The sequence below is a fragment of the Malaclemys terrapin genome, chromosome 18 (assembly GCF_027887155.1).
Source record: "Malaclemys terrapin pileata isolate rMalTer1 chromosome 18, rMalTer1.hap1, whole genome shotgun sequence".
Taxonomy (NCBI): domain Eukaryota; kingdom Metazoa; phylum Chordata; order Testudines; family Emydidae; genus Malaclemys; species Malaclemys terrapin.
Window position 1 is genome coordinate 5,535,212 of NC_071522.1, and position 15,103 is coordinate 5,550,314.

Sequence of the window (15,103 nt, forward strand, 5' to 3'; positions counted from 1 at the left end):
TAAATTCAGGCTAAATTCAGCCCTGCAGTAATTCACTGGCAGGATAGTTTTAGCCTATTATGTCTGAATGGAAGAGGTGAGGAGAGACAAGTAAGCAGAGAGAAGAGAATGATTTAGTTGCACAGTTAGCGTAGAGACTAATCACCAGGACATTTGTCTTTGAAAAAGTTATCTATTTTTATGGGGCAAATGGTGATGTTTCATGTGCACATATTTAAAAGTTGCTGTTGTCAATGGAACAGTAACAAATCCTGTATGCTTACAGAACATGCACCAGCCAAAAGAATTTAAACTGCATTTATTCTCTATATTCTATGCACACTACAAATCATGTATATATAATATAAAATAGATTCTCCCCTTTAAGAAAATTTGGTTACCTGATATTTGACAAAAATATAGTATTAAAGATTTGTTTTGAAAATACAAACTTTATAAAATATTAAGTACAAAACTTCCAGCAGTGGTTGGGTAATTTATATGGTAAGCATAAGATGGCGAAAGATTCCTATAGGTCTTCATTGGACCTAAGTGGGGGAAATTCTTATGATTTTCCTCAAAATGTAATGAAAAACTGTTAATGACATAGGTCTAACACATGAAAAAAGAGGTCTAATTTCTCTGAACTATCAGGTTCAGCATTGAAGGGTCTACTCTTTGAGTGTGATGAGTAGCTCTGCAACTCCCACTCAAGTCCATAGGAGTTGTAAGATCATAGCCCACATCTCTAGCTGTTGTGTTTGGTAAAGTCATAGAAGAATAAATGCAATTTACTACAATCTGGAACACTGCAAACTATTGTAGATGTTAATGTAAAACAATGAGGGAAGAAGTTGCTGCAACTAACCATGCAGCATTTTCAAATATTTGACCATTTCTCTGAAGTATGAAAAAAAATCAAAATGTTGGATTTTGAACATAAATGTAAGTTTTTTTTTTATAGAATTAATCTATAAAAAGGCAGTTTTCAATGTATGCTATGTTTTAATAAACTCAGATTTTAGAATATTTGATAGTCCTTTGCTAATCTTAAACACAGTCCCTTTACCATCCACATTAAACTGCAAAACATTAATTCAAATGAATGTACACTGTAAAAAAAAGTAAAAGTATGACATGTTTTAATAAATCTGTAGATGCATAGAAGTGGCTCCATCCTTCCATTTGTTAACATGGTCTGAAATAACAGTTCTGCAGAGTGGACATGTTTTCTCTCTATTGAACCATAAAGAGATGCATTCTTCACAAAATATGTGCTGTAATGAAAAGAATGACAAGTACTTGACATTTTTTTAACGGCAAGAGCACAAAAGATCTAATATTTATTACAACCTGTTTTTCAAATCCATTTAGAATATTAATCTAGTTACTCTTCTAATAATTAATGGTTCTGCTAAACTATTCTACTTACATAATTGCATATAAAACCAAGCTAAAAATATTAAAATTGCAAACTCAAGGATTCAGATCTTGGGAAATGCCAGAAGTAAGGTTACCTGTGCAATGGTGATTCAGCCTCTCTGTGCGTAAGTATTATGATAGTATTTAATTACATGATTATATCCTATTTTTTGCAGAGGACCTTTGCCTCATGCAGTGCACAGAATGGATGGTGATCACTTACTGAGCAGCCATTCAATATTTTGTTTTCTTGTTTGATGAGTAGCATTTCCTGCACACCATTTGGACTTTGCTCTGAAAACAATTATTAGTTTTCTTATGGGCTTTTCTACATCATAGAGGGATTAAGGTATGAGGTATCCACTAATTGGGGTGACCAATTTGAGACACGCAGGACCTGATTTTTAAGAGTCCTTCGCATTATACAGCACTTCATATGTTCAAAGCAAAGCTCTGTGGCAAACACAGGGACAGAATCCAATTCTTAAGGGCAGAATTTAACTGTTTATCCATGAGCCCATTGTTTCTATTCCTGCAATCCCCTGCCTCCATCGCTACGCACCTTCCAACTTCTGCAACAAATGACGCAGAATCCTACAGACTTTTTTTTTAAACTACGTAAAACCCTAATTCATCCCCAGAACAGGTGCATCCTGTGCACGGAATGAGGCAGAGGTTCTGTGGAAAAAAATAGTTTGTGATCGGCTAATTAAACAATACCACAATGCTTACACACAAGGGGGGCGAGGTCACATCAAGGTTGCACAGAAGTGCCATTTCCGAGCAGTGAACCTTTGACTTTGCAACATTAATAGTGTGCTTTTAACACAGAATTTTTCTGGTGTGTTACTTAAAAAAGCAATCTGGAAAAAAAAAAAAAAAATTTCCTCATATAGCATCATAATGACACCCAGATAGTTCGTCAGGAGATCTAAAACCTTTAGGTCCACCTCACAGATCTCTGCGAATTAGGAGTAAATGATAGCAATACTAGCTTGTCTTCTTCTATATCAGGGGTCTCAAACTCAAATGACCAAGAGGGCCACATGAGGACTAGTGCATCACTGACACCCACCCCTTGCTGCCCCTGGCCCCGCCCCCACTCCACCCCTTCCATGAGGTCCCACCCCTGCCCCGCCTCTTCTCTGCCCCCATTCCAACCTCTTCCCCGAAGTCCTCACCCCAACTCTGCCCCCTCCCTGCCCCCAGGGGGTGCGGCAGGGGTCTCAGGGCAGGGAGTTGGGGTGTGGGGTGCAGGAGGGGTATGGCAGGGAGTTGGGGTGTGGGGTACAGGAGGGGTTAGGGGTGCGGCAGGGGGCTCAGGGCATGGAGTGCAGGAGATGTGCAGGGTGTGGCAGGGGCTATGGGCAGAGTTGGGGTGTGGGGTGCAGGAGGGTTGAGGGGTGCAGCAGGGGGTTGGGGTATGTGGGATGTGGCAGGGGGCTCCAGACAGGGGGTTGGGATGCAGGAAGGGTGCGGGCTCCGGCCTGGCGCTGTTTATCTAGAGTGGCTCCGGGGTGGCAGCGCCGTGCACCGTGGCCAGGGCAGGCTCCCTGCCTGCCTTGGCCCTGCTCCGCTCCAGGAAGCAGCCAGAGTCCCGGGGGCAGGGGGAAACAGTGCCATGTGCTGCTCTTGCTGCTCCTCCAGTTACCTCCCCCAAAGCTCCCATTGGCCGCGGTTCCCCATTCCCGGCCAATGGGAGCTGGGGGGGGGGGGGGGCGGTGCCTGGAAGCAAGAGCATGGAGCCCTCTACTCCCCCCTCCCCTGCCCTGCCCTGCCCGGGGCTGCAGGGCCATAGTTCCAGCCGCTTCAAGGAGTGGTGCGGGGCTCGCGGCGCCATAGGGTAGGCAGAGGGGCGGGCGGAGGGGGGGGCATGGGGAGCTTGGCGGGCCGCAGGAAAGAACCCCGCGGGCTGCATGGCCGCGTGTTTGAGACCCCTGCTCCATATGGACCAGCACTAAAGGCGATGAAACACACCCTGTTTCATACTTATTTGCTGACACAAGAGGAATGGTGACTCCTGGGTTCCATTCCTGGCTTTGGAGGAGTGTGTCCTCTAGTGGGCACAAATTTCTGCTCATTTCCCCACCAAGTGTGGCTCCTTCTGACTATCCCGCTCCTCTTGGTCCCAGTGCCTGTCTATTCCTTACTACTGGCTCCTCTCCCAGTTCTGTTCTTGCTACCTAGTCCCAGACTCCTTTTCTCAGACTTTTCACCCTAGTCCCACTCTCCTTCCCCAGCCATTCCCAGCTCCTTCTTATTCTAGTTCCTAATCTAATCTGTCTCTCCCTGCATATCCATTGCTCATCCCCACTACCTCCCAGTCCCATTCTTAGTGTCCCTCCACTCCTTGGCCCAGTCTCTTGGCTCAAACAGTCCCAGTTCTGACTCCCATACTCTAGATCCTCAGATTTGTCTCCCCCTCTCCTCTTTCTCCTGGCCCCACTGGTTCAGTTCCAGTCTCTCCCTACCCCAGCTCCCAGTCCAAGTTTCCCTCTCCCCCTGCCAATCTCCAGTCCCAATCTATCCTTCCACTCTAATGCCGTTCTCCTCTCTTCCCCACCCCTATGCTCCTTGTGCCAATCTACTCCCCTTGCAGGTCAAGCTCTTATCCCCCTCCCCGCCTTGCATTCAGATTAGGTGGTTCCATCCTCCATGCTGCCTGGACCGAGAAGGGGGGGCACTGAAAGCACAGGGAAGACAGACTCCCTGTACTCAGTTCAGGTGCCCAGACACAGCCCTGGCTGCAGCAGCCCCAAGTTGCAATTGCAGGAAAAAGTCCTCCTGAGCCCTGGGCAGATTTTCACAGGGAGCGCAACAGGTACATCCCTGTCACAAAGGCAACCTCCTGACGCATTTAGCGTTTCTGCTCCAAAGCACTAGGGAGCTAGAGAGCCACTAAAAGAAAAGTGCACCAGAATTTTTTTTAACAAATGTATTTTTTCTTAGCCTCATTTTCAGAAGTGGCTGGACTATTTTAGCTGAAATTTTCAAAAACAAACGAACAAACAAAAATCAGACTAAAGCAGACACCCTACATGGAAAATTTCATCCCAAATGGTTCAAGTTTTGCAAGTTAAAAGCAACTGAAAACAGGGTCCTATAATGGGAAATGTTGAGCAACCTTAACCATAGACAGTGCTACCAGCCCTACCTGTAGCAACAGCAATTACTTTATTTATTTAAAAAAAAAAAAAAAAACAACACACACACACACTGCAAAGCATCAGCAGTATGAAGACTTGCAAGGATTCTAGAAGTAATTGGACAGGAGTTAACTACTGCATAGACAGCTTAGTCAAGTGAGAACAAGTTGATATGCTTTTTCTACCCAAGTGTGTAGTGTCTTCAGATCTCCTAAGAAACACAGGAATTGTCATATTAAATCAGACTCATGGTCCACCTAGTTCAGTATGTTGTCTCTGACTGCAGTCAGCACTAGATGCTTTAGGGGAAGGTACAAAAAAAACTCCTAGTAGTTCGATATTTCTTTAATTTTTGAAGCATGAAATTTAAACGCTTCCAAAATTTGTTAGCATCAACGCTGTATATTCTTTTATCCATATAAGTGCCCAATCCCTTGTTGAGTACTTGCTAGTATTAACTGTTCCCATACAATATAGTACTGACAGCTGCTGTCTTTAGCATACAATATAAAATTTCAGACCTTTAAAAAAAAAAAAAAGTTGCAGGCAAATATACGCAAGCTACCAAGACTTACAGGACTCTTCCATCAAAAGGGAGTTTCCCATTCACAAGCATCTACAAGTTTTTCCCATAAAGCTGTTGCTACTTTCCAACTGACACTGTCAACATCAGCTTGATTCACAAAGTTTCAGAACAAGAGCCTCCCCACATTGTGATTCTCCAATTCAAAAATCTCTTTAGAATTACCTGGCAGATGAGAAGAATAGGCTTTTGAAATTCAGCTTGGCATATTGAACAAATATCATCTGCTTCAGAACACTGTCTCTTGCTAGCTGTCACTCCATAGTGCTGTTAAAAAAAAGATTTTGCAGCAGATGTTACGATCCAGAAAAAGATCAGGAAGACTGAAAGGATGTGGTTAGAGGGGAAACAATTAAATCCCTGGGGCAACAGGATGTTAAGTGTTTCAATCCTTAGGGTGCTACATTGACACATACATGCTCCAGGGCAAGGTGGTATTTGGGTCTAATCTACTGAGCACACTATGTGGGACTTTGGAAGTAGTTTGCTACAATGGTGGCCTTCCTGCAGCAGAGTTCTGTCATGGGCTGTTACACATTGACCAGAATGAAAACACATCACTTACTGTTAAGAAAGTATTGCTTACACAGACAGCGTAAGATATTTTAGTATTAATCTAATTAAATGTCAAAAATACTCCTATATATTCTCAAAAAGAAGAACAGGAGTACTTGTGGCACCTTAGAGACTAACAAATTTATTAGAGCATAAGCTTTCGTGGACTACAGCCCACTTCTTCGGGTCCACGAAAGCTTATGCTCTAATAAATTTGTTAGTCTCTAAGGTGCCACAAGTACTCCTGTTCTTTTTGCGGATACAGACTAACACGGCTGCTACTCTGAAACCTATATATTCTGGTACATGCACAGCAGGCTCTGGATTAAAATTACAATACATTTTATCAACCACCACTATTCTAGAAAAAATCATTTTTTATTGTGAATGGAATATCTATTTATTCTTCAGTTATTTTGCCAAGATCTGGGTCTTACTCTTGTATATTTCAGTTAGTTAATAATGGGTAAAGGTTTGCTACTTTGCTCTTGCGGATGTGAGTCAAACAAATATTTCACCCAGTTTTAAAATATATTCTTTACATCATACTTTATTTACATGGTATTCAAATAGTTTACCTCAAGATGCTGCTTACACAATAAAAAACTAATCACTTTTAAAGTGACTTCAGGTCGACCCATGACCATGAAGCTGAGAAATTAAATTTTACAGTGCAAGAAACTGTAAGAAGGGAACAAACAGTGGGATTACTTTGAAAGTTGAACTCCATGTAACTAAAAGAACATAATGTGATCAACTAGTACACAGGGAAAAGCTTATCTTCAAGAAGAATCATTTTTGTAGAAGCCACATTTGTCATTTGGTTGTTACAGAGAATCCAATACTCACTGGTCGTGTACAAAACATCCGCAAAACCTGTCTAAAGTTTCTCAGACGTCCAAAAAGGCTCAAAAGCTGAATTTGAGAAAAGAAAAACAAAATTATGCTTAATATTTATTTCCAAGAGCTAGATTTTCAAACTCTATGCAGATTTTGAAGTGAAGAGCCTCAGTGCTAAAATTCCGTGCAACACTTTGCACACTTGGCCTTCAGTGTTTTACTTTTAGTCTGGTAACGAAACAATTGTAGGTGGGATTGATAGGTCTCCTTATTACTGAGTTGCCCAACACTTCCCCTTTTTAAAACCATGCTTTCGGTGGCTTATAAACTTTGCCAAATTTTAACTGTTAAGTCTGAAATTTTCCATGCTGGGTGTCTGCCTCAGGCTGAACTGTTGTGCAAAATTTCAGCCTAAATGGTTGAGCTGTTCCAAAAATGAGACTAGGGTAAAATATATTGTTTTGTCCATGTTACAAAAATTCTGGTAACCTTTTCTTTGAGATGCTTTCGCACCCCCATGTTTTGGAGGAGGGACTTGAAATTTGGCAGCGAAATGTCTTTGTGTCAGGGATGTGCCTTCTGCCATCCCCATGAAAATTTATTCATATTTGGCCAAATTATTTACCTTTAAAAATTATAGTTCATATATACTCAGTAGAGACTTCTGAGATTTCAGCAGCTAATATCTCAGAAGAGTCTGTCCTCGCTGGAAAAAAATAGTAAGCGATCATGTAATTAAAGATTGTACCATAGTGCATACACACAAGAGAATCAAATTAAGGTGGCACAGGCAACTTTATATCTAGCATTGCCTAACTTGTGAGTACTTAACTTTGCAATCTTAATGTTTTTTTAACATAATGATCTTTTAATTTTGCATGTGTATAGTAAACAATAGAACACAGCTGCTGTGTTATATATAAATTGTACCAAACCAAGATAGTTGTGGATATGCCTAGTATAAGCACAGAGTGGGATAGTGTCAAAGGGACAAAAGGGAGTTAGGTACCCGACTACACTGAAAGTCAATGGGAGTTGACACCCAACTTCCCTTTGTGACGGGGAGGTTTTAAGCCATGTTGAAGAAAAACAGATTAAGCTGACAAGTTAAAATAGTGGAATGGAAGCCCAAAGCAACAATTTAACTTAATGCAAGATTTTCCAAAAGGAGAGGGTTTCGTTAGGCAGAATTCCAGTTATCTCCCTTGGCAATTTGTTTACATACTGCCTACAAGAAGTCTACAGTAACAGTTAAGACTATTATTTGGTGCATTACTCCACATTCTGTCCACAAGTTCTTAATATTTTTTTCCACCCTAGTTCAAGTTTGGTCTTACTTTGGCAATACAAAGGCACATAGGCACTCTACAGCAAAATTACAAAAAACAAACAACAACAGAAGTCTCTAATTAACAAAACAAAAACCCACCAACCTGATTCCCTATTACTACAAAGGCCACTCAAAAGCACAATAGTGCCATGAAGTTTGCCAAACTCAGGCTCCGGCAGACCTCCCAGATACCACAGGTAACGGAGGGTCAGGCCTGCCACCCTGAGAATGCCCTAGTGCTTGCTGTGTTAAAGTGAAATTCAGAACTTGAACTCTCCAACAGTGAGAGCAACCCAGTGGATCTTAGCTTGAAGGACACAAAACATATATAGCCATCCTGGCATTAACAACTAGTTCAGACAGAATTCCTACTCTCACACTCAGCTGTGGCAAGCAATTTTTGGACTGTGTAAAACATCATTAGTTTTCTAATCATCCTTCAAAGGGAGGGTGAACAGATTTAATGCCTGACCTAGCAAATTTTTATATTGATTTTGGAAGGCTGTATTTAACCAGCAAGTCAGTTCAAACTCTGGGGAATATTTCACAATAAATTCATTTGTATGTCTACATCTCTTCTATGGTGATTAATGCAGTATAATTTTAATACATTAAAATACAGAGGAACGATAACATTTACATACTTTTAGAATGAAGTAGAGCAACCCCAACAATACTCCAAGACTCCACCCCAGTATATTGTCCAGCTCCCTATAGCCAATAAGGTAACGAAACCAAATTGGTATGGGGACAAACGTACGGTAATACTGGCAGAATTCTTCTAACAGCATATACCAGTAGCCCTAGGAACAACAAGAGGAATATTTAAAAATACATTTAAAACATAGATAATTTAAAGTTAATGCATCTTTTCTATATATGAACTCTCTTTTTAATATTTATCCCTCATTATATCTTAACTAGTGTCTCAACAGATATGAAATACTGTTTGGAAACTTGAGTCATTAAAATCCCGTACATGTATGAGTTACAAAACTGCATGGTGTACAAACAAGACAAACAAAACAAAACGGATGATCTTTGGCAAGTCGCTAGTTGACATTTGTCAACTAGCATAAAACAAATGCATAACTAGCAGGCTCTGCTCAAGAGAAGGCCAGAAAAACCAAGGTACATAAGATCAGAATAGGGGTGTCTTTGGCAAGTGGGGTTAGCTCTGTGGTTTGAGTATTGGCCTGCTAAACCCAAGGTTGTAAGTTCAATCCCTAAGGGGACCATTTAGGGATCTGGGGCAAAAATCTGTCTGGGGATTGGTCCTGCTTTGAGCAGGGGGTTGGACTAGATGACCTCCTGAGGTCACTTCCAACCCTGATATTCTAGGAGTGCCTACCTACTTACCAGTGTTATCAGTCTTGCTTTCATAAGCATTCAAAAAGGGAAAAATTTACAAGAAAAATCCAAACATAGAGATCAATTTTCTGTTAAAAATTGTCTGCATATATAATACTGAGAAAAACGGGGGTTAAGAAAAGGCCTTTTATTTTACAACCACATGTAAATCAGAACTCCATTCACCTCCCCCCGCAAGTTACTCTGTATTCTTTAAAAGCTCCATGCCCTCCCTTGCAAAACAGTTTTGCAATCAATTTATAAGCACCTAGAGGACAATACAATAAGAAATAACCATCATGGATTTGTCAAGAACAAATCATGCCAAACCAACCGAATTTCTATCTTTAAAAGAGTTACTGGGCCTGGTGGTCAGGGGAAAGCAGTAAATGTGACATAACTTGATTTTAGTAAGGCGTTTGATGCAGTCTCACATGACATTCTCATAACCAAACAAGGGAAATGCAGTCTAGATTAAATTACTATAAAATGGATGCACAACTAGCTGAAAGACCATACTCAAAAAATAGTTGACAATGGTTTTTCCCTTCCCCTGCATTGACAGATAATGCGCAGAGCTTTAATTAAGAAAAATGTTCCTCTAGGTGGAATTCATGAGTGGCTGATTGTACTGTAAAAGGAACTTCATGCTAAAGCTAAGTATAGATTATTTTCTTACCTTGGATTTAAAAGACATCATAAAAGAAGGCACCAAGAGAATAAAGCATTTGAAGCCCATGAAGAGGAATTTCAGAATAAAGTCTGTGATTCCCACGATCCAAAGTACCTCCCAGAAGTTCATAAAATCCACAGTAGGTTTTAAAAAGATTAAGCTACAAAAAGAAATATCTAAAATTACAAGGGTACACTCTCCAGAGGTACACACCATGAATGGATATTAGCGTACGGTTTCATTTAAAATGGTACATTTAAAAAAAAAAAAAAAGCATGTTTAGATAGTGTAATGTTTTCCTCTAGGAGGAGTGGGAAAGAGAGATCTTTTGTCATCCATGAAGCGCTCCCCATTTCGAATCCACTTTACATCTGCATTGTAACCTTCATCCTGCCATACAGGTACTTGCTCCCTTTCCCATTCTGCCAATGTTGCCCCTTAGTTAGCAGGGTTGTTGTAAACTAGTGAGAGAAGAAACTTAGACACATGCCCTGCTAGAAACTCATGGCACTGTATCCCCAGTACTCCCACGCCAAGGGATAATAGGGCTGAGAATCAAACCCAAGCTGTGCCAGTGAACCCCAGACATAGGGCCTAATCTTGCAAACCCTTCTTCACATGAGTGTTTTGCAGTAAGGCTTTGCGGGACTGGGCCCACCATTTATTTATTTATTTGTGTTAAGAGAAGCCAACTTCTTGATTCTCTTTAAAAAAAAATGCCAGGAGCAAAGATGAGGTTTTCACAAGAAATGACATTTCATTTAAAGTGACTAATATAACATAGATGTTCCGCTAATTACCTGTAATAAAGTGACTGAGAGTGAAAGGTATAATACAAGAGGAGAGATGACCCGGTTAGGAATATCAGTACCCAAGCACATTGCAACTTGGAGCACCTTTCCTGTAAGATACACATTAAAAATGTAATAGTTGTCTGTTACTTTGATTTTTTTTTAAGTCTCAAGTTAATTTCTTTCACACTCAATAAAACTAGAACTGCAGTATTTGAACACAGTCACTAGTACTAGATGCTGCTATGTTACTTTAGACCAGGAAGAAGAAGTGCAAGGGCAGATCATTGTGCTCACACAGATCTCCATGCACTTTAATGGGGTGAACGCCCAAGCAGTAACACTTCTTAAGGAAATGTTTTTGTTTAATGTTTTTATATATAACTGCTTTTCAAAGTAACAAAATTCTCAATAACCCCTGTGCCCTCATAACAGATACTCTGCATATGAAATGGTAGTCTTAACAGTTTTTAAAATACAGCTAAGAATTTCTGTCTCATAACGGCAGAAGCATTGTCGGGCATTTCGATATGGAAAGTCAAAAAAGAGATTGTACCAATATTTTATTTTAAATTTACAAAGTATGCTTCTCTGACAAGTGCTAAGTCAGGCTTAGAAGTGTGTAAATTTTATTGATAGCTAAAACATTTACATCTCAAAAATCCTATGATATTTATCTGTTTTGTTTACTAAATTAATATAAGATCAGTTCACATTTCACTCAAAAACTGATTCATGGAAGTCTTGGGTAATAGTTAACGTAAAAACACTTCAACTTCATTGCAACAGGCAATACTTACTCTTAGAAAAACCTGATTTACAATGCTTTTGTTTGCATACATAAAAGTTGTTAGCAGCCCAATTCCAAGAGAAATGCCTATTAGGAAAAATGGGTCAGTTATATGGAGGAAAATAAGAAACTGGATTAAAATAAAATAAGAGCAAAATAAGTGCACTTCTAGCAAATACTTTCAATAACATAATAACATTTTAACAGCTCAGGCAATCAAGCTAAAATAATTAAGCTACATTGTATATGCTAACAAAAGAAAAACAGATAAGTGATTGAAATCTCTTTTAGGAAATTTCTCCTTCCAGTGAAGAAATCAAATTAAAATAAAGCTAAAAGTAAATCAAATTATACTTCAGGCACGCTCATAAGCAGGATTGAATGCAGGAAAAAAGGGCTGGTTCCCTCATACCATACTCTGTTATACTGTACCGATTATATGCTGCATGGTCAGTTTGATACACAGAATCAAGATGTATGGAAGACTTTTGTGCAGCCACTGGAAGAGATATCTGAGCTCAGAGATGGAGCTGCCACTGTGTTCCTCTGAATCTAAGGTGGAATCTTCGGGCCCCCTCGCTTCATTGTGGGAGTGGCCATGTGAACGGCCCTGGGAACCTGACCGTATGTGCCTGAAACTGGCGTTTTCCCCAGCTTCTCCCAAGGCAGAGCTTAGCTGGATGTGAACATCTCCACTATGGTGGCAAGAGCCTTCTCCTGGCAGCCCTGCTGTATGGGTACTCTGAGTGGATGAGGGAACATCACCACTTCCTGGGGCATTGTGGAGATGACTGCAATTTGATTGCATGGCGTTGAATGTATCTCTCTCTGGTCCAGATTCTTTTGTCTCACTGCTATGTCTCCTAAAGGGGGGGGGGGAAAGCCATGTTAAAGGAGCAGTGTTCCATTTAGTTAGGAAAAGAGAATTGTCTCTCTGAAATACACAGCCTTTTGGCCATCCTGATGATCATTCAGTGATGTATACTGTAACCCTCAATGGGCTGCCAAACATACAGTCTGGAACAGCCAAAGCTACACTGAAAATTAGAAAGCACCCATCTGAATAGGAGGAGACAGAGGCACTAGCTTGTGTAGCAGAAGTTTTAACACGATATATAAATTTACAGAAAAAGGTTGGGAACCATCATGAGATTATAGAAGGAAATAATAAAGGTGGGGGATGGGAACTAAACAATTAGCATCCATAAAATGGCATATATTTAGACACAGACAAGTCTAATCAAAATCCAGTGAGTACTGAAAACTGAGTGCCATTATGGGATTACCAGATGAGATTATCCTGTCTGGGGAAGTGAGTGGAACCAGGTTAATCCACTTTTAAAAGGCACTGGGAAGAGCATGGACCATATGGGGGCTTTGCATAGGCAATGTAATCCTGGGAGGGAGAAGAAAGCAGGAAATAAAGAGCTAATATGTGGGACTGGATTAGGGTTGGTAGAGAATCTAGGTCCAAAGGCAATTGCAGACAGTAAAGAGTGGTCTAATGGTTAGAGCAAGAGATCTGGGTTTTATTCCCAGTGCTGTCATTTACTCACTGTGTCCCTTGGCAATTCATTTCACTTCTGTGCCTCAGTCTCCCCATCTGTCAAATGGGTATAATAGTTCTTATATACATCCTAGGAATGGTGTATTGTTTCATTAGATATTCTTTGGAAAGTGTTTTGATTACACTGGATTAAGATAGCACGGAAGTGCAAAGTATTTTTACAATATTTATCTGGTAGCAAACACTACAGTTGTTGTTTAGTTGGGATTTCATTATAAACCCTTTTCAGTTGCTCACCATTTTCTCAAAAATGTTTCTTTTGTTGGACATGTAGGGAAGTTTGAGTAAAATCTATAGACCTATTTTTCAGTTATGCAAGCAGGAAAAACATACAATCTGAACTGCAAGAAAACCTCAATATGCTATTTGTGCACATATCTACATTAGCAAAGACTTAACATTCGAAACAAAACTAGATTCTGCTAATTTGTAAAAAAAAAATTGGGTTATTAGCATTTAAAAAAAACTGCATGCACAGTAAAACTTCTCACTAACATTCAGAGCTATTACGGATATATTATCTGTTGTCCTACGATCATATTGTAGGGCTCGGTCTTGCAAAAACTCATGTACTGTACTTCGTGTGTGTGAGTAATCCAAAGATCTGAAGTCAACAAGACCACTGAATGTATGAAGTTTCTCATGCGTGGGTTTACAGGATCAGGCCCTTAATATTTATGTTGCTAAAACTGATTAATGTAATTAGCATTCTTGATTTGGTGGTTTCTGACCTGCTCCTGCAAAAACTACCAGGACAAAGTAGTTCCTATATTGTAAGTAATTCCATTGTTTTAATAGAGCACTATGCTTAGTAGTACGGCTTTGCAGAATCAGCCCATGGCAGTTTACCTGTTTAGAGAACTTTAAAAATAACTGCATTTATTATTAAATCATACTATAAAACACATAGAATGCATAATATGGCTGACTTAATGTTACTATGAGAATTCTTTTCATTTCCTAATTTAAGTGTTTAATAGGCACCCTAATGTTATATATATATATTAACAAACATTTTGTATTTTAATTAATAGATCTTAAATCTACTCTCTGAACACTGACCGAAACATAATTCCCTTTAATTTTACTTTTTCAACATGTCGGCTCCTCCTACTCAGGCCTGAGTTTATGGGATGCTCCCAGGTTTATCAGAAATGGTGTCCTGCAAACAGGTTCTGAAGCCACCTGTCTAGTCTGCAAAACATCTATCTGTCCCAGTGTGGTGATGACCTGGCCTGACACCATCACATCAGAATGTCACCCTGCTGCTCTGGGATGGCACCACTGCTGAGTTCCTCCCAAGGCAAAGACACTGATGCCAGGTAAATACAGTCATGAACAAAAGAGCACCCAGAGGAGCACCCATCCCCGCTTTCCCTTCCCAGCAGGGACAGAGAGGGGGTGAGATACACACCCTTCTGTGCCAACCTAGGGGAACGTGGGTGGGCAGCACCAGTCAGTGCCCCCTTTCAGCTCCACCCAAGGGTGAGAGTGGGGCAGACAGTAAGGGGCTAATTCCCCTTCCACCTTCCTCCCCTAGCAAGGGGGCCAGGGGAGAGAGGGCAGACAGGGAGGGACAAATTCCCCCCAATGCCATTTGAACCCCAGCTAAGGCAGCGGGGGTGGGGATACACTGTGAGGGGCAACACCCTCCCCTTTCCATTTCCACCCTGGCCCTAGACAGCGAGGGCCCAATCCCCGTGTACACGGCCCGAGGACAGAGCCCGGGGCAGATCCGCCGCAGCGCAGGGAAGGGGCGGAGCCAGAGGGGCAAGTGCCCCCGGCCCCGCAGCCTTACCTCTCATAACGCGGCCGGGGCTCCGTGCCCAGCCCTGCTGCCCGGACCGCGGCCTCCCAAGGCCTCCATCGCTGACGCCTGGGCTAAATTGGGGGCGGGGGAAGAAGCCGCAGCAACTACCGGCTGTGGGAAGAGGAGGAGCTGGAGGAGGAAGGCCCGGAGCTGTTTGTCGCCATAGCAACAAGGCTCAGGCCCTGCGTCCAGCGCGCAGCCGAGCCCGCGGGGGGAGGGGGAGGCAGATGGTGAGGAGGGGGCAAGGGGGAGTTGTGGGGCGGAGGC

At 41.4% G+C, this 15,103-nt stretch overlaps 2 protein-coding genes across 4 annotated transcripts in view; one reads left to right on the forward strand and one right to left on the reverse strand.

The window, feature by feature from the left end:
* Nucleotides 1–1,104: 1,104 nt before the first annotated feature.
* On the reverse strand, nt 1,105–14,917 carry RNFT1 (ring finger protein, transmembrane 1). 3 transcript variants are annotated; one of them, XM_054008160.1, is made up of 10 exons: nt 14,825–14,915; nt 13,016–13,062; nt 11,892–12,322; nt 11,470–11,546; nt 10,679–10,779; nt 9,885–10,038; nt 8,500–8,658; nt 6,535–6,600; nt 5,296–5,397; nt 1,105–1,256 (listed from the first exon to the last, which is right to left on the reverse strand). In XM_054008160.1, exons 2-10 carry the CDS (start codon nt 13,060–13,062, stop codon nt 1,122–1,124), a joined length of 1,272 nt encoding a protein of 423 aa, XP_053864135.1. In that variant the 5' UTR covers nt 14,825–14,915; the 3' UTR covers nt 1,105–1,121. The 3 variants fall into 3 exon arrangements, with proteins under 3 accessions (XP_053864135.1, XP_053864136.1, XP_053864137.1); XM_054008161.1 differs by lacking the exon at nt 13,016–13,062 and having other exon boundaries at nt 14,825–14,911; XM_054008162.1 differs by lacking the exons at nt 11,892–12,322; nt 13,016–13,062 and having other exon boundaries at nt 14,825–14,917.
* The window catches only part of LOC128825557 (uncharacterized), an 87,776-nt gene continuing 85,752 nt past the window's right edge, over nt 13,080–15,103 (forward strand). The window contains exon 1 of the mRNA XM_054008159.1: nt 13,080–14,348. The gene's annotated coding sequence lies outside the window, so the exon portion shown is untranslated. The remainder of the gene's footprint in view (nt 14,349–15,103) is intronic.

What these genes read in the sequence shown, in the direction of transcription:
- RNFT1 (XM_054008160.1), bottom strand. Translation starts at nt 13,062, where the DNA reads ATGGGGAGACTGAGGCACAGAAGTGAAATGAATTGCCAAGGGACACA. An exon ending in ATGAATTGCCAAGGGACACA is followed by an intron (nt 12,323 to 13,015) that starts GTGAGTAAATGA and finishes CCCCCCCTTTAG; the next exon opens with GAGACATAGCAGTGAGACAA. An exon ending in GGATGTTTTGTACACGACCA is followed by an intron (nt 5,398 to 6,534) that starts GTGAGTATTGGA and finishes TTTTTTTAACAG; the next exon opens with CACTATGGAGTGACAGCTAG.